At 37.6% G+C, this 15,201-nt stretch overlaps 1 protein-coding gene across 1 annotated transcript in view; it reads right to left on the bottom strand.

Moving 5' to 3' along the window:
* REXO5 (RNA exonuclease 5) overlaps positions 1–15,201 on the bottom strand; it is a 56,211-nt gene that overhangs the window by 17,687 nt on the left and 23,323 nt on the right. Inside the window, 4 exon segments of the mRNA XM_057487974.1 lie at positions 3,770–3,867; positions 3,870–3,889; positions 4,630–4,828; positions 6,599–6,815. Coding sequence (XP_057343957.1) covers positions 3,770–3,867; positions 3,870–3,889; positions 4,630–4,828; positions 6,599–6,815 — 534 coding nt within the window.

The following is a 15,201-nucleotide window of genomic DNA, read 5'->3' on the forward strand; positions in this document are numbered from 1 at the left end:
TGTTGTTGTTTGTCTTTTGGATGGCAGCCATCCTTACTGGTGTGAGGTGATACCTCATTGTAGTTTTAATTTGCATTTCTCTGATAATTAGCGATGTGGAGCATCTTTTCATGTGTCTGTTGGCCATCTGTATTTCTTTTTTGGAGAACTGTGTGTTCAGTTCCTCTGCCCATTTTTTAATTGGGTTATTTGTTTTTTGTTTGTTGATTTATGCATAATATTTATGTTAATAGCAAAGCTTCATGATACATAAAGCAAAAATAGAACTCCCAGAAGAAATAGAAATCTGTAATTATAGTTGGAGATTCCACCTCAATACATATAAAAGGATTCAAGTAATTCAAATATTATTCTTGGACAACAGAGAAACCAAATAAGAAATCAGGTAATAGATCTCTGAAAATCCCTATATATTTGGAAACATAATAACACAATACTAAGTAACCATGACTCAAAGAAGAATCAAAAGGAAAATTAAAAAGTATTCTGAACTCAATGAAAATGAAGAGAACTTATCAATATGTGTAAAATGAATATAAATTAGGACTTCAATAATTGGAATACCTATAGTAAAAAAGAACAGTTTCAAGTTAATGACCTCAGCCAACATTGTTCTGGATGCATTAGCCAAAGCATTTAGAAAAAAAATTGGGGGAACATTAGAATTGGGAAAGGAGAAATAAAACTATGGTACATACACACTGGAGTGCAATGCAGCTATAATAAAGAATGAGGAAGATTCTTATAAATTGATATGGTAACATTTCCAGGATATATTATTAAGGGAAAAAAAGCCACTGCAAAAGTGTTTATATAGTATGTTATATTTTGTGTAAGAAAGAGAAATAAGAAAGCACACATATATCTGTCTTTCTTTACAAAAAAAGGAATAAAGGAAGGATGTCAGAAAACATTTATTTACATGAGGTGGGGAGAGGATTGGGTGAAAGAGATATGAGAGGGAATGACACTTTGAGTGCACTTTCTGTAGATCTGCCTATGGAAGCATGCTAATGTTTGATAGACACAAAAAATAAATCAACAAGGATAGAAGAGAGGAAAAAAACTAAAACTGAAGGCACACTGGAACAAATAAATGAACCCAACTGTATTTTAAATGCATAACAGTTCATCTGAAGGGGAGAAATAAAACAATCCAAATAACTTATAAATAAAATGTTAATATACCCAATGCTCAGTTGTGGGTGGGGCTAGGGGGCAGGAGAAGGAGGAACTGCAAACCAAATTCTGGACTCATTCTATAGTGATTTGGGTACATCAATTCTACAACTTCTTTGGATACAGTTTAGGTTTCAGTGAATGAGTAAAGGTTGATGTTATGGGAGCCAGTGTTTCCATGGTGGATAAAGAGAGAGAAATATGAAATAAGGAAAAGCAAGGAAGAACCCTGTATGAAGGGCTGAAATTAGAGGTATGGACAATATGAAATATTGGTATGGACACATGATTTCTAAAATATGTACATATGTATTTATATGTATGTATGTATATCTACATGCATATATTTCCTAACTCTGTGCTTTAAATCTTGAAGGAAAGACACCCCAGTACCAATATGCACACTTGACACCCAGAATTTGGATTCTAACACCAAGATGAACCTCAATAACTGATTGTGCCAGAAAGGAAGAAAATGATCAAAAAAATTATAGGTGCATGTCACAAGGACTGAGGAACCAGCTCAAAGGGGCTAATACTCACCAAATCTGGGAAATTTGAAAACCAAAACAACTTGGTACAATTATAAATCACTGAAATAAATAGGACTCCATGAGTCCAGCCTGACTGACTGCATGAATGAATAATAAGTTAAAAAAGAAGGTAAAGGGAGGACTCTTGCTTATAGAACACTGAATAACAACTAGTATATAGGGAGGAAGTGCTAGAGTTGGAAAACCATCATTGTGCAAAACCATCATAGTAAAGACTGGTTTAGGTAAAAATCAATTTTTACTAAATATAAGGGAGGGAATTTTTGTTTTTTCACTAGATCAATTTTATAATTCATGATGGGGCTCACAGATGGAGGTTTTATAAACATAGTAACAATATTGGATCCGTTGGTACTTTATGTATTATGGAATACCAAGCAAGTTAATACTTAAGACCTAAGTGTGCATATATGTATTATGTATGTACATACATCAGCATGTGAATGTAATACATTTTTTTGGTATCATTAATATAAAATCACATGAGCAACATTGTAGTTACTAGATTCCCCCCATTATCAAATCCCCACCACATACCCCATTACAGTCACTGTCCAGCAGCGTAGTAAGATGCTATAGAGTCACTACTTGTCTTCTCTGTGCTATACTGCGTTCCTTGTGCCGCCTTCTATGTTATGTGTCCTAATAGTAATGCCCCTTATTCCCTTTATCCCTCTCTTCTCACCCACCCTACCCACTCCCTTTCCCTTTGTTAACTGTAAGTCTATTCTTGGATTTTGTGAGTCTGCTGCTGTTTTGTTCTTCAGTTTTTGTTTTGTTTTTATGCTCCAAAGATGAATGAAAGGGAGGGAATTTTAATAAAAAGAATATTTGCTTAAAGTATCACTTCATGTATTACTGATTAGAAGAAACTGTAGCTCTTCAGCAGAGAAAGAAGAACATGTTAATGTCATCAAAATAAACACACAAAAGGGGACAGATAGATGGATGAATGTTACACACTGAGGAGGACACAAACTTACATATACTCTAAGAATGTATAACCTCAATCTAACCATGCAGAAACACCACAGAAACCCAAATGAGGAACATTCTCGCCCTTTCCCCCAATCTGGGCAATACATCAGGGCTACTTAAAAACTACCAATTGGTAGTTCACTCGAAAACTACCAATGTCACTAAAGACAAAGAAAGGTTGAGCAGTGATTTCAGATTAATGGAAACTAAAAAGATACTTCAACTAAATGAATACAACCCTAGTGTGAATACTGTTCTGAAGGGAAAAGAAATGCTAAAGGACATTATTGGGTCAACTAAGAAATTGGAATGTAGACAAAAATTGGATAAAGGTACTGTATCAATATTAAATTTACTTAAGTTTACTGTGGTTACATAAGAGAGTATTTTCTTAGGAAATACACACTGAAATAGCAAGCAGTAAAGGGCCATGATATTCATAGCTTACTGTCAAATGGTTTAGAAAATAAAATGTCACATAGAGGAGAGAGACAGCAAGAAAGAGTGAGTGAGCATGAGCATACCAGCACACACACAAATAATAAAGCAAATGGAGCAGAGTGTTAACAGAAGATGAATCTTTACAGAAGATATATAGGTCTTCCACCATTCATGTGAGTTTTCTGTAAGTCTGAAATTATTTCCAAATAAAGTACTTAAAATGTAGATCTTCTGAACACGATGATGTAAGTTCACACTTTGATGCATACATTCTGCTTTACACATACAGCAATGACAGATAAAATATAAAAAGAGAAAACCAAAAAGATACAGTTGGGCTAAAAACCAAGATAAATATCTCCTTGAGCCAGAAACAACAGAAATTCAAAGTGGTGTATAAGGCCAAAGTCACAGGTCTATTGGGCTCTGAAAGTGGACCCTGGCAGCTGACAGTTCTGCTCCTCTGCCGTAATGAACAAAAAGTGTCACATACAAGATGAGAGACAGAAGCCAGATTTGCTAATGGTAGCCAGGGCTGTTGACACTTGCATGGGTTGCAGAGGCTATATTCCCCTCTGCTCTGAATACAACCTTCAAAGAGATAGTAAGTCACTTACCTCTTTATTTGAAAGGCACTTAATAGTTTGACAGTTTCTCGAAGAAGAAAGTTCACTAGCATCTGCGTCCCAGATCAAGAAAAGGAGATTCTGACTGTTGAGTCTAAGCACTCTAAAACACTGTGAAGAAGTAGGAGAGATCAAAGTAAGAACAACAGTTTTCCCTAACCAAGAGTTGTTTCTCTATACTTGCACCATCTAATATGGTAGTTACCAGCAACATGTGGCTATTTAAATTTAAATGAAGTTCCTTGGTTGCATTAGTCACTTGTACTAAACTATGTGCTCCTTATGGGATAGCACAGATATAGAACATTTCCACCACTGTAGAAATCATATGGGACAGTGTTGCTCTATATTAGGGAGAGGAAGGATAAACAAGAAATATACTCAAAGCTCTCTATCAAAGTTCAGGCCAGATTCTAATGGTCTGATACATTTATTATAGTGTGGAGACCAACCCCTTTTGAGCCTGTTTTTTGATACCCCCCCACAATCCCCATGCCAACTTGGGCAATGTATCAAGGCTATAGGTGACTATTCTAATCAAAATACTCACTAGCATATTATATCCCCTAATGTAACTTAGTTCAATATATTTCACTATCTCACTTTTTTGTAAAGGAAGTCATTTTAAGACCAGTCATTGGATTCAGAAATTAGAAAAATAAGTAGATACTATTCAGAGTAGAAGATGGTATTTTTCCCTTCATGGTTTTTGTGATGGAAGAACTCATACTATTGGTAAACACTTCTCAGTAGACTCAAAAGAGGAAAAAAAATCTCCCAGGTTTTGTTGTTAAATAAGAAACCAAGTATGCCACTTGTCTTTGCTCTTGTTTAGAACTGAAAAATACTACCTTGTGTTTGGTTGCAAAACTGATTCTGCTGTATTTCTTGGCTCTGGGCCTGCTGCTTGCAATTCCTGGTGACTAGCTAGTGCCTCCAGATTCAATTTGGCAATCTTGAAGAAAATAAAGTGGTAAAAATAATCTAATTTCTTGCAAAGCATTGAAGTTAAAAAAACGCAACCCAGAAAAAAAGTCCAATAAAAACCAACTCAAGTGGTGTTGTCTGCTTCCATAGACAGTGGCTTTGCCATTCCCATTGCCCAGGCTGGCTTCAATAGTTACCAGGTGGTTTCTGGCTGCTTCACCAAAAATGGCAATCTGTTACCAGCTGCTGATGTTGCTACATGAATATGGGAAAGGGCCAAGTAGGGCTAAGTGAAAAGGGATGGCAATTTTGGTTCATGATTCATTCCATAGTCAGTCTCTTAAAATTTACTTCTCTGAAAACATGGAACTTTTGGTAATGATAAAATAATGGCTTTTTTATCAATATCAACTACTTTTTCTTGGATTAATACAAAACCATGACAAGCCTATTCTGGTTTATTCTTCTTCCATAAAGTGGGAGACCACTTGGGAACTGTGATGTACAAAGGGAGATTCAAACTTTTTATTTAGATTTGTTTTAGATTTACAGGAAAATTATAAAGATAGTACAGAATTCTCATACTCTCTACCGCTATTTTTAGCTATTATTAATATCTTTGATTAGCATGGTGCATTTGACACAACTAATGAACCACTATAGATACTATTAATTAAAATCTATGCTTAATTCACATTTTCCTGCTTTTTACCCAAGTAAGATACAATTTTCCCTGGAAATCAAGTGGCAGCAAAATAGAATGCAGTGTTTCTCAAAGTGTGGTTGGAGAATTTCTGGGGGTTCCAGACACCATTTCAGGAGAAGTTCATGAGGTCTTCCCTTCTCCAACTACATAATACAACTTTAATATAAAAGCAGATATGAGAAAGTCACTTGTCTCCTATTAAGCTAGACACTAGAGATTTGCATGTGTAAAACAATAATACTTTTCCTACTAATTGGTTTTGAAAAATGTTCTTCCATAAAAATAAATTTTTTTGGTGTTTTAACGTAATTTTTTTGAGTATTTTAAACAATAATTATGAAGATTATTTTTCTCATATTTAATTTCTAATATGGCATATGACCCACATAAACAAAAGCTCTTTGACTAAGTGGGTTCTGAGACCAAAAGTTTTTTGGATCTTTGATGTAGTGGTTCATATACAGCAAAAGCTGACATATTCCCTCACTGGGGCAAGTCCAGCCCAATGATGATTTTTTATAAATAAAGTTTTATTGGAACACAGCTGTGCCCATTCATAGACATAGTACTATGTAGAGATCACGGGAAGATGGCACCGTGAGTAGTTCAGAGGAAATCTCCTCCCCAAAACATACATATTTATGAAAATACAATAAATACAACTATTCCTAAAAGAGACACCAGTGGATGCAGTACAATAGCCAGGATACATCTACATCTGTGAGAACTCAACATCACACTAAGGGGGTAAGATAAAAGCTGCGGCCAGGCAGGACCCAAACGCTCCCCCACCCCAGAACCCGGCGGGAACAAAGGAGTCAGAATGGTGAGGAAGTGAAAGCCCAGGACTGCTAAACAACCAGCTCTAGAAATCCACACCCGGAGAGCAGACACAAGGTGCACGGGGTGCTGGATATTAGAGAAATGGAAAAGCAAAACCTGTGGGCAGGTCCCCACAACTGGTGCCCCTGAGACAAAAGAAAAGCGAGTGCTTTCTGCAAGTCTTAAAGAGACAGGGACCCCATAGCTGGATGAAGTCATCCCGGCACACTTAGCCAGCAGCTGGGAATCCCAGGGAACCTTAGGTGCCCTAAACCCCGGGGAGGCAGCGCAGCTCTAAAGCCCCTCATGGCACTAAGCAGCCTGCCAGTCATTCCTTCAACTGGTGAGGACCCCGACACACCGGCCCAGTAGTGGGAGAGTGGCAGTGCGTGCCGGGGACGGCAGCGCCGGAAGGGACCGGGAGCAGATCACGTGTGCCAACGGTGCCAGAGGGGACGAGGAGAGGCTTGTGTGAGCCCGCAGCGGCGGCGACTGAACAGCCTGGGTACGGCTTGCGCACACCGGCGGCAGTGGAACCAGAGGAGCCCGGTAGAGGCCCGCGCGGGGGAGCCCCGCGAACACCTGCAGGGGAGCCAGACGGAGCAGGTGCGCTCCCAGCAGCCAACCGGAATCCCAGCCCAACGCCCAGCCTCCTGGGCAAGACCCAAAGGCCGCTGCTGGCAGACAGCTGCCCGGCCAGGGCACCGCTATCACGGAGGAGCGCACCTGGTGTGCCTATCACTCCCCGCAGGGCTCTGCGCTGCTCTGACAGAGACCCCACCACAGCAGTTTAGGGGACTAACCTCGTGGCTGCTCCAGGAGTGCAGGTAAACGTCACAGGCAGCGGAGAAGGGCAAGGCATCCAGCAAGCAGGAAAGGACATTCTTCTGCCAGCTGACACACCCACAACCTGCCTACAGCCACCACCATCACCATGAACAGGCAAAAAAATTTAGTCCAGTCCAAGATAGTTCAGACAACACCTGAGAGAGGATCTGCAGAGACAGACCTAACCAGTCTCCCTGAAAAAGAATTCAAAATAAAAATCATAAACATGCTGACAGAGCTGCAGAGAAATATGCAGGAGCTAAGGGATGAAGTCCAGAGGGAGATTACAGATGTCCGGAGGGAGATTACAGAAGTGAAACAAACTCTGGAAGGATTTATAAGCAGAATGGATAAGATGCAGGAGACCATTGATGGAACAGAAATCAGAGAACAGGAATGCATAGAAGCTGATGCAGAGAGAGATAAAAGGATCTCCAGGAATGAAACAATATTAAGAGAACTCTGTGACCAATCCAAAAGGAACAATATCTGCATTATAGGGGTACCAGAGGAAGAAGAGAGAGAAAAATGGATAGAAAGTGTCCTTGAAGAAATAATTGCTGAGAAGTTCCTCAAACTGGGGGAGGAAATAGTTGCTCAGACTACGGAGGCACACAGAACTCCTGAGAGACGGAACCCAAAGAGGACAACACCAAGACACATAATAATTAAAATGACAAAGATCAAGGACAAGGACAGAGTATCAAAGGCAGCCCAAGAGAGAAAAAAGGTCACCTACAAAGGAAAACCCATCAGGCTATCATCAGACTTCTCAACAGAAACCTTACAGGCCAGAAGAGAATGGCATGATATATTCAATGCAATGAAACAGAAGGGCCTTGAACCAAGAATACTGTATCCAGCACGATTATCATTTAAATATGAAGAAGAGATTAAACAATTCCCAGACAAGCAAAAGTTGAGGGAATTTGCCTCCCACAAACCACCTCTACAGGGTATCTTAGACTGCTCTAGATGAGAGCACTCCTAAAAAGAGCATAGAACAAAACACCCAACATATGAAGAATGGAGGAGGAGGAATAAGAAGGGAGAGAAATAATCATCAGACTGTGTTTATAATAGCTCAATAAGCGAGTTAAGTTAGACAGTAAGGTAGTAAACAAGCTAACGTTGAACCTTTGGTAACCACGAATCTAAAGCCTGCAATGGCAATAAGTACATATCTTTCAATAATCACCCTAAATGTAAATGGACTGAATGCATCAATCAAAAGACACAGAGTAATAGAATGGATAAAAAAGCAAGACCTATCTATATGCTGCTTCCAAGAGACTCACCTAAAATCCAAAGACATGCACAGACTAAAAGTCAAGGGATGGAAAAAGATATTTCATGCAAACAACAGAGAGAAAAAAGCAGGTGTTGCAATATTACTATCAGACAAAATAGAGTTCAAAATAAAGAAAGTAACAAGAGATAAAGAAGGACATTACATAATGATAAAGGGCTCAGTCCAACAAGAGGATATAATCAATATAAACACATATGCACCCAATACAGGAGCACCAATATATGTGAAACAAATGCTAACAGAATTAAAGGAGGAAACAGAATGCAATGCATTCATGTTGGGAGACTTTAACACACCACTCACTCCAAAGGACAGATCCACCAGACAGAAAATAAGTAAGGACACAGAGGCACTGAACAACACACTAGAACAGATGGACCTAATAGACATCTCTAGAACTCTACATCCAAAAGCAACAGGATACACATTTTTCTCAACTGCACATGGAACATTCTCCAGAATAGACCACATAGTAGGCCATAAAAAGAGCCTCAGTAAATTCCAAAAGATTGAAATCCTACCAACTAACGTTTCAGACCACAAAGGTATAAAACTAGAAATAAATTGTACAAAGAAAGCAAAAAGGCTCACAAACACATGGAGGCTTTACAACATGCTCCTAAATAATCAATGAATCAACGACCAAATTAAAATGGAGATCCAGCAATATATGGAAACAAATGACAACAACAACACAAAGCCCCAATTTCTGTGGGACACAGCAAAAGCAGTCTTAAGAGGAAAGTATATAGCAATCCAGGCATATTTAAAGAAGGAAGAACAATCCCAAATGAATAGTCTAATATCACAATTATCAAAATTGGAATAAGAAGAACAAATGAGGCCTAAGGTCAGCAGAAGGAGGGATATAATAAAAATCAGAGAAGAAATAAATAAAATGGAGAAGAATAAAACAACAGAAAAAATCAATGAAACCAAGAGCTGGTTCTTAGAGAAAATAAACAAAATAGATAAGCCTCTAGCCAAACTTACTAAGAGAAAAAGAGAGTCAACACACATCAACAGAATTAGAAACGAGAAAGGAAAAATCACGACGGACCCCACAGAAATACAAAGAATTATTAGAGAATACTATGAAAACCTATATGCTAACACGCTGGAAAACCTAGGAGAAATGGACAACTAACTAGAAAAATACAACCTTTCAAGACTGACCCAGAAAGAAACAGAAAATCTAAACAGACCAATTACCAGCAACAAAATTAAATCAGTAATCAAAAAACTACCCAAGAACAAAACCCCCGGGCCAGATGGATTTACCTCAGAATTTTATCAGACATACAGAGAAGACATAATACCTATTCTCCTTAAAGTTTTCCAATAAATAGAAGAGGAGGGAATACTCCCAAATTCATTCTATGACGTCAACATCACCCTGATACCATAACCAGGCAAAGACCCCACCAAAAAAGAAAACCACAGACCAATATACCTGATGAATGTAGATGTAAAAATACTCAACAAAATATCAGCAAAACGAATTCAAAAATACATCAAGAGGATTATACACCATGACCAAGTGGAATTCATCCCAGGGATGCAAGGATGGTACAACATTTGAAAATCCATCAACATCATCCACCACATCAACAAAAAGGACAGAAACCACATGATCATCTCCATAGATGCTGAAAAAGCATTCGACAAAATTCAACATCCATTCATGATAAAAACTCTCAACAAAATGGGTATAGAGGGCAAGTACCTCAACATAATAAAGGCCATCTATGATAAACCTACAGCTAACATCATACTGAACAGCGAGAGGCTGAAAGCTTTTCCTCTAAGATCAGGAACAAGACAGGGATGCCCACTCTCCCCACTGTTATTCAACATAGTACTGGAGGTCCTAGCCACAGCAATCAGACAAAACAAAGAAATACAAGGAATCCAGATTGACAAAGAAGAAATCAAACTGTCACTATTTGCAGATGACATGATATTGTACATAAAAGACCCTAAAGACTCCACTGCAAAACTACTAGAACTAATATCGGAACTCAGCAAAGTTGCAGAATACAAAATTAACACACAGAAATCTGTAGCTTTCCTATACACTAACAATGAACTAATAGAAAGAGAAATCAGGAAAACAATTCCATTCATAATAGCATCAAAAAGAATAAAATATCTAGGAATAAACCTAACCAAGGAAGTGAAAGACCTATACCCTGAAAACTACAAGACACTCTTAAGAGAAATAAAAGAGGTCACCAACAAATGGAAACTCATCCCATGCTCCTGGCTAGGAAGAATTAATATCGTCAAAATGGCCATCCTGCACAAAGCAATATACAGATTCGATGCAATCCCTATCAAATTACCAACAGCATTCTTCAATGAACTGGAACAAATAGTTCAAAAATTCACATGGAACCGCCAAAGACCCCGAATAGCCAAAGCAATCCTGAGAAGGAAGAATAAAGTTGGGGGTATCTCGCTCCCCAACTTCAAGCTCTACTACAAAGCCACAGTAATCAAGACAGTTTGGTACTGGCACAAGAACAGAGCCACAGACCAGTGGAACAGAATAGAGACTCCAGACATTAACCCAAACATATATGGCCAATTAATATACAATAAAGGAGCCATGGACATACAATGGGGAAATGACAGTCTCTTCAACAGATGGTGCTGGCAAAACTGGATAGCTACATGTAAGAGAATGAAACTGGATTACTGTCTAACCCCATACACAAAAGTAAATTCGAAATGGATCAAAGAGCTGAATGTAAGTCATGAAACCATAAAACTCTTAGGAAAAAACATAGGCTCAAATCTCATGGACATAAACATGAGTGACTTCTTCATGAACATATCTCCCCGGGCAAGGGAAACAAAGGCAAAAATGAACAAGTGGGACTATATCAAGCTGAAAAGCTTCTGTACAGCAAAGGACACCATCAATAGAACAAAAAGGTATCCTACAGTATGGGAGAATATATTCATAAATGAGAGATCTGATAAAGGATTGACATCCAAAATATATAAAGAGCTCACACACCTCAACAAACAAAAAGCAAATAATCCAATTAAAAAATGGGCAGAGGAGCTGAAGACAGTTCTCTAAAGAAGAAATCCAGATGGCCAACAGGCACCTGAAAAGATGCTCCACATTGCTAATCATCAGAGAAATGCAAATTAAAACCACAACGAGACCAGTAAGGATCACCATCATCGAAAAGACAAACAACAACAAATGTTGGCGAGGTTGTGGAGAAAGGGGAACCCTCCTACACTGCTGGTGGGAATGTAAATTAGTTCAACCATTGTGGAAAGCAGTATGGAGGTTCCTCAGAATGCTCAAAATAGAAATACGATTTGACCCAGGAATTCCACTTCTAGGAATTTACCCTAAGAATGCAGCACTCCAGTTTGAAAAAGACAGATGCACCTCTATGTTTATCGCTGCACTATTTACAATAGCCAAGATATGGAAGCACCCTAAATGTTCATCAGTAGATGAATGGATAAAGAATATGTGGTACATATACACAATGGAATATTACTCAGCCATAAGAAAAAAACAGATCCTACCATTTGCAACAACATGGATGGAACTAGAGGGTGTTATGCTCAGTGAAATAAGCCAGGTGGAGAAAGACAAGTCCCAAATGATTTCACTCATATGTGGAGTATAAGAACAAAGGAAAACTGAAGGAACAAAACAGCATCAGAATCACAGAACCCAAGAATGGACTAACAGTTACCAAAGGGAAAGGGACTGGGGAGGATGGGTGGGATGGGAGGGATAAAGGCAGGGAAAAAGAAAAAGGGCATTACGATTAGCATGTATATAGTGCGTGGGGGGCACGGGGAGGGCTGTGCAACACAGAGAAGACAAGTAGTGATTTTACAGCATCTTACTACGCAGATGGACAGTGACTGTGAACGGGTATGTGGTGGGGACTTGGTGAACGGGGGAGCCTGGTAAACATAATGTTCTTCATGTAATTGTAGATTAATGATACCAAAATTTAAAAATAAATAAATAAATAAATAAAAGACATAGTACTATGGCTGCTTTTGAACTAGCAATAGCAATTTGAGTAGTTGTAATACAGACAGTATTGCCTGTAAAACCTAAAATATTAGCTGTCTGGCCTTTACAGATAAAGCCTGCTAACCACTACTGTAGAGTAAAGACTGGCTTTGGAATCTGACAGACTTGAGTTTGAATCCTGTTCCACCTCTGATGGCTATGGGACTCTATGTAAGTTATCTAACCTTTCAAAACCTCAGAATGCTCATACATAAAATTGAGATGATAATTAATAGTTTACTCATAGAGTTGCTATAATGATAAGACAATGTATATAAAGCATTTTAGAACAGTGCACTTAATAAGAGATTAGTGAACACTATGTTTTCTACCTTTATCTTACATCTACCTACCACTTCAGTATTTTATTAAACATAATAATAATAATAAGGGAGAAATGTGGGATTCACGTATAAGTCAAGTATAAAAATCAAATGAATATTCATATTTGACCTGATTATTTATAGTTCATAATGTGTGATCAAAACCGAAAGTTTCTGTGATTACTGCTCTTGCACTGTTCACCATGTAAGAACTTATTCACTATGTAAGAATTTGTTCACCATGTAAGAACTTGTTCGTTATGCTTCAGAAGATTGGAGACTGTTGAGAAATAGGCTTGGGTTTGATTAATGATTGTGCATTGAGCATTGACTCCCCTATACAGAATTTTATTGTTGTTAACAACCATTTGATCAATAAATATGAGAGATGCCCTCACAAAAAAAAAAAAAAAAAAAAGGTACACACTTCCAATTGTAAAATAAATAAGTAACCGGATGTAATGTATAGCATAAGGAATATAGTCAAAATATTGTAACAACTTGGTATGGTGATAGCTGGTACCTAGAATTATCATGTATATAAATGTTGAATCACTGTGTTGTACACCTGAAACTAATGTAATACTGTGTGTCAACTACCCTTCAATAAAAAATAATTATCTACAAAAGAAAAAAAAAAATAGATTAGTGAATGGGGCTATTATTATTTACATGCCCAGTAAGATATTTTAGAATATCTTTCTACCACCATGACATAAGCATTATTCTGGTTGTTTACTATTCCACATAGACAATTTATTTCATAATGGAGACATGAAAGAACATACATGCAATGGGACAATCTATTAGGTTAGAATGCATTATAACAAAGTCTTTCGGGGACTATGTCCTCTTCAATGTCTCCCTTGAGTACTGTTCTCATGTACACCCACTGAACTCCTGTTGAAACCACAGTATCGTCTCTCCACCCAAGATAGCAAAAATATATGTAGATTTCTATAATTACAATTATTAGCTCAGCTACAATGATCAACATAACATTATGGTGCTTAATATATTCGGTCACTGTGCTATTAAGAGCTTTTACACATAGCATCTCATTTACCCTCACTAATATCCCAGAGAAATGAATTTCCATTTTACAGATCTAGAAACTGAAGTACAGAGAAATTGACCTAAATCACATAGCTAGACATAGTAGACTGTATTTACAAAGAGATTCTAAATCCAACTTCAGACACTACATTTTTAACCATTACATATGCTAGTGATAACAGCTTAATTCCAAATACATGTTCAGCTTGAATTACATACCTATTTTTGTAAAAAAAGATTTAACAGCAGGAAATCATAGTCTCTAGCCCCATAATTTTAAGAAAGCAAACACACAGGTCATAGATACTAATCTTCTTTCGTCTAAACTTAAGGAAATACTGGGCCAATTCCAGGGTTGTTCTAGCATCTTCTGTGGCAACTTGACCAAGCCTATCTGCACACAGTATATCCTTCCTGGAAAGTCAAAATAAAATTGACATACCTGGGAGCATTTTTAATGACAGGTTTTTTTCAACTATCTCAAATATTCTGGTTACATGTAAAATTTCAGCATTCTGATAACCAAATTGCAACACAAAAATATCCTCACTCCTAAGTGCCAGGACTTGAGAAAGGTACTGAGGATGTAGAACAATCTGGAATGGCTTTGTCTATAGCAAGCGTATCATCTGGACAAAAGGCTACCCAATAAAAACTCTCTGGCCCACTCCCCAGCCAACCCCTTGTCTCATTTCTTACATGTAACCATTGTTTAAAGTTACCTTCCAGAAATTTTCTATTTTTATACAGTGTCTGTACGTACTTAAATCTTTTCTTGATTTTAAAAAACCTTTAAAAAATACTTATGTTTGTGCTATAGATAGATCTAAATCCAATCTATAACACTGATATCTAGACCTATATATATCTTGTTCTGCATCTCCATTTTATTCTCAGTAGTATCTTACAGAGGTTTCTTATTAAGACATACAAATCCATTACATTCTTTTGAAAATCAATGACAGTATTGAATAATACAGATAAATATAATTTATTTAACCAGTCTTGTAGAATATATGCAGATTGGTAATTACAGGTATGCTGTGGTTAGGTAACTATATTCCTATTATGTTAATGTGTGTGCACAATTTAATTAGTAGTTTAAAACCTATCCATGCTGAAGTTACTCTACAAGAAGATATGTCAAAGAAATAATCTTCCCAGGTTTTCTTCTGCCTGCTACTTCTATAGCTTTTCTTCTTCCTACCTAATCACAACCTTTAAATAGAACTCGTGCCACATGTCGAATTTACCGAGTATCATAATTCTTCCAAGTGGTAAAGACACCTCAAGACAAATGCTGGGCATAGAAGCCACAGGGCATAAATATGCAAAGAAGTAAAAAGCTAACCTTTTCAAACAATAAGGCTTCTCTCTCACTTACCA

This window comes from Manis pentadactyla, chromosome 10, assembly GCF_030020395.1.
Source record: "Manis pentadactyla isolate mManPen7 chromosome 10, mManPen7.hap1, whole genome shotgun sequence".
NCBI lineage: Eukaryota > Metazoa > Chordata > Mammalia > Pholidota > Manidae > Manis > Manis pentadactyla.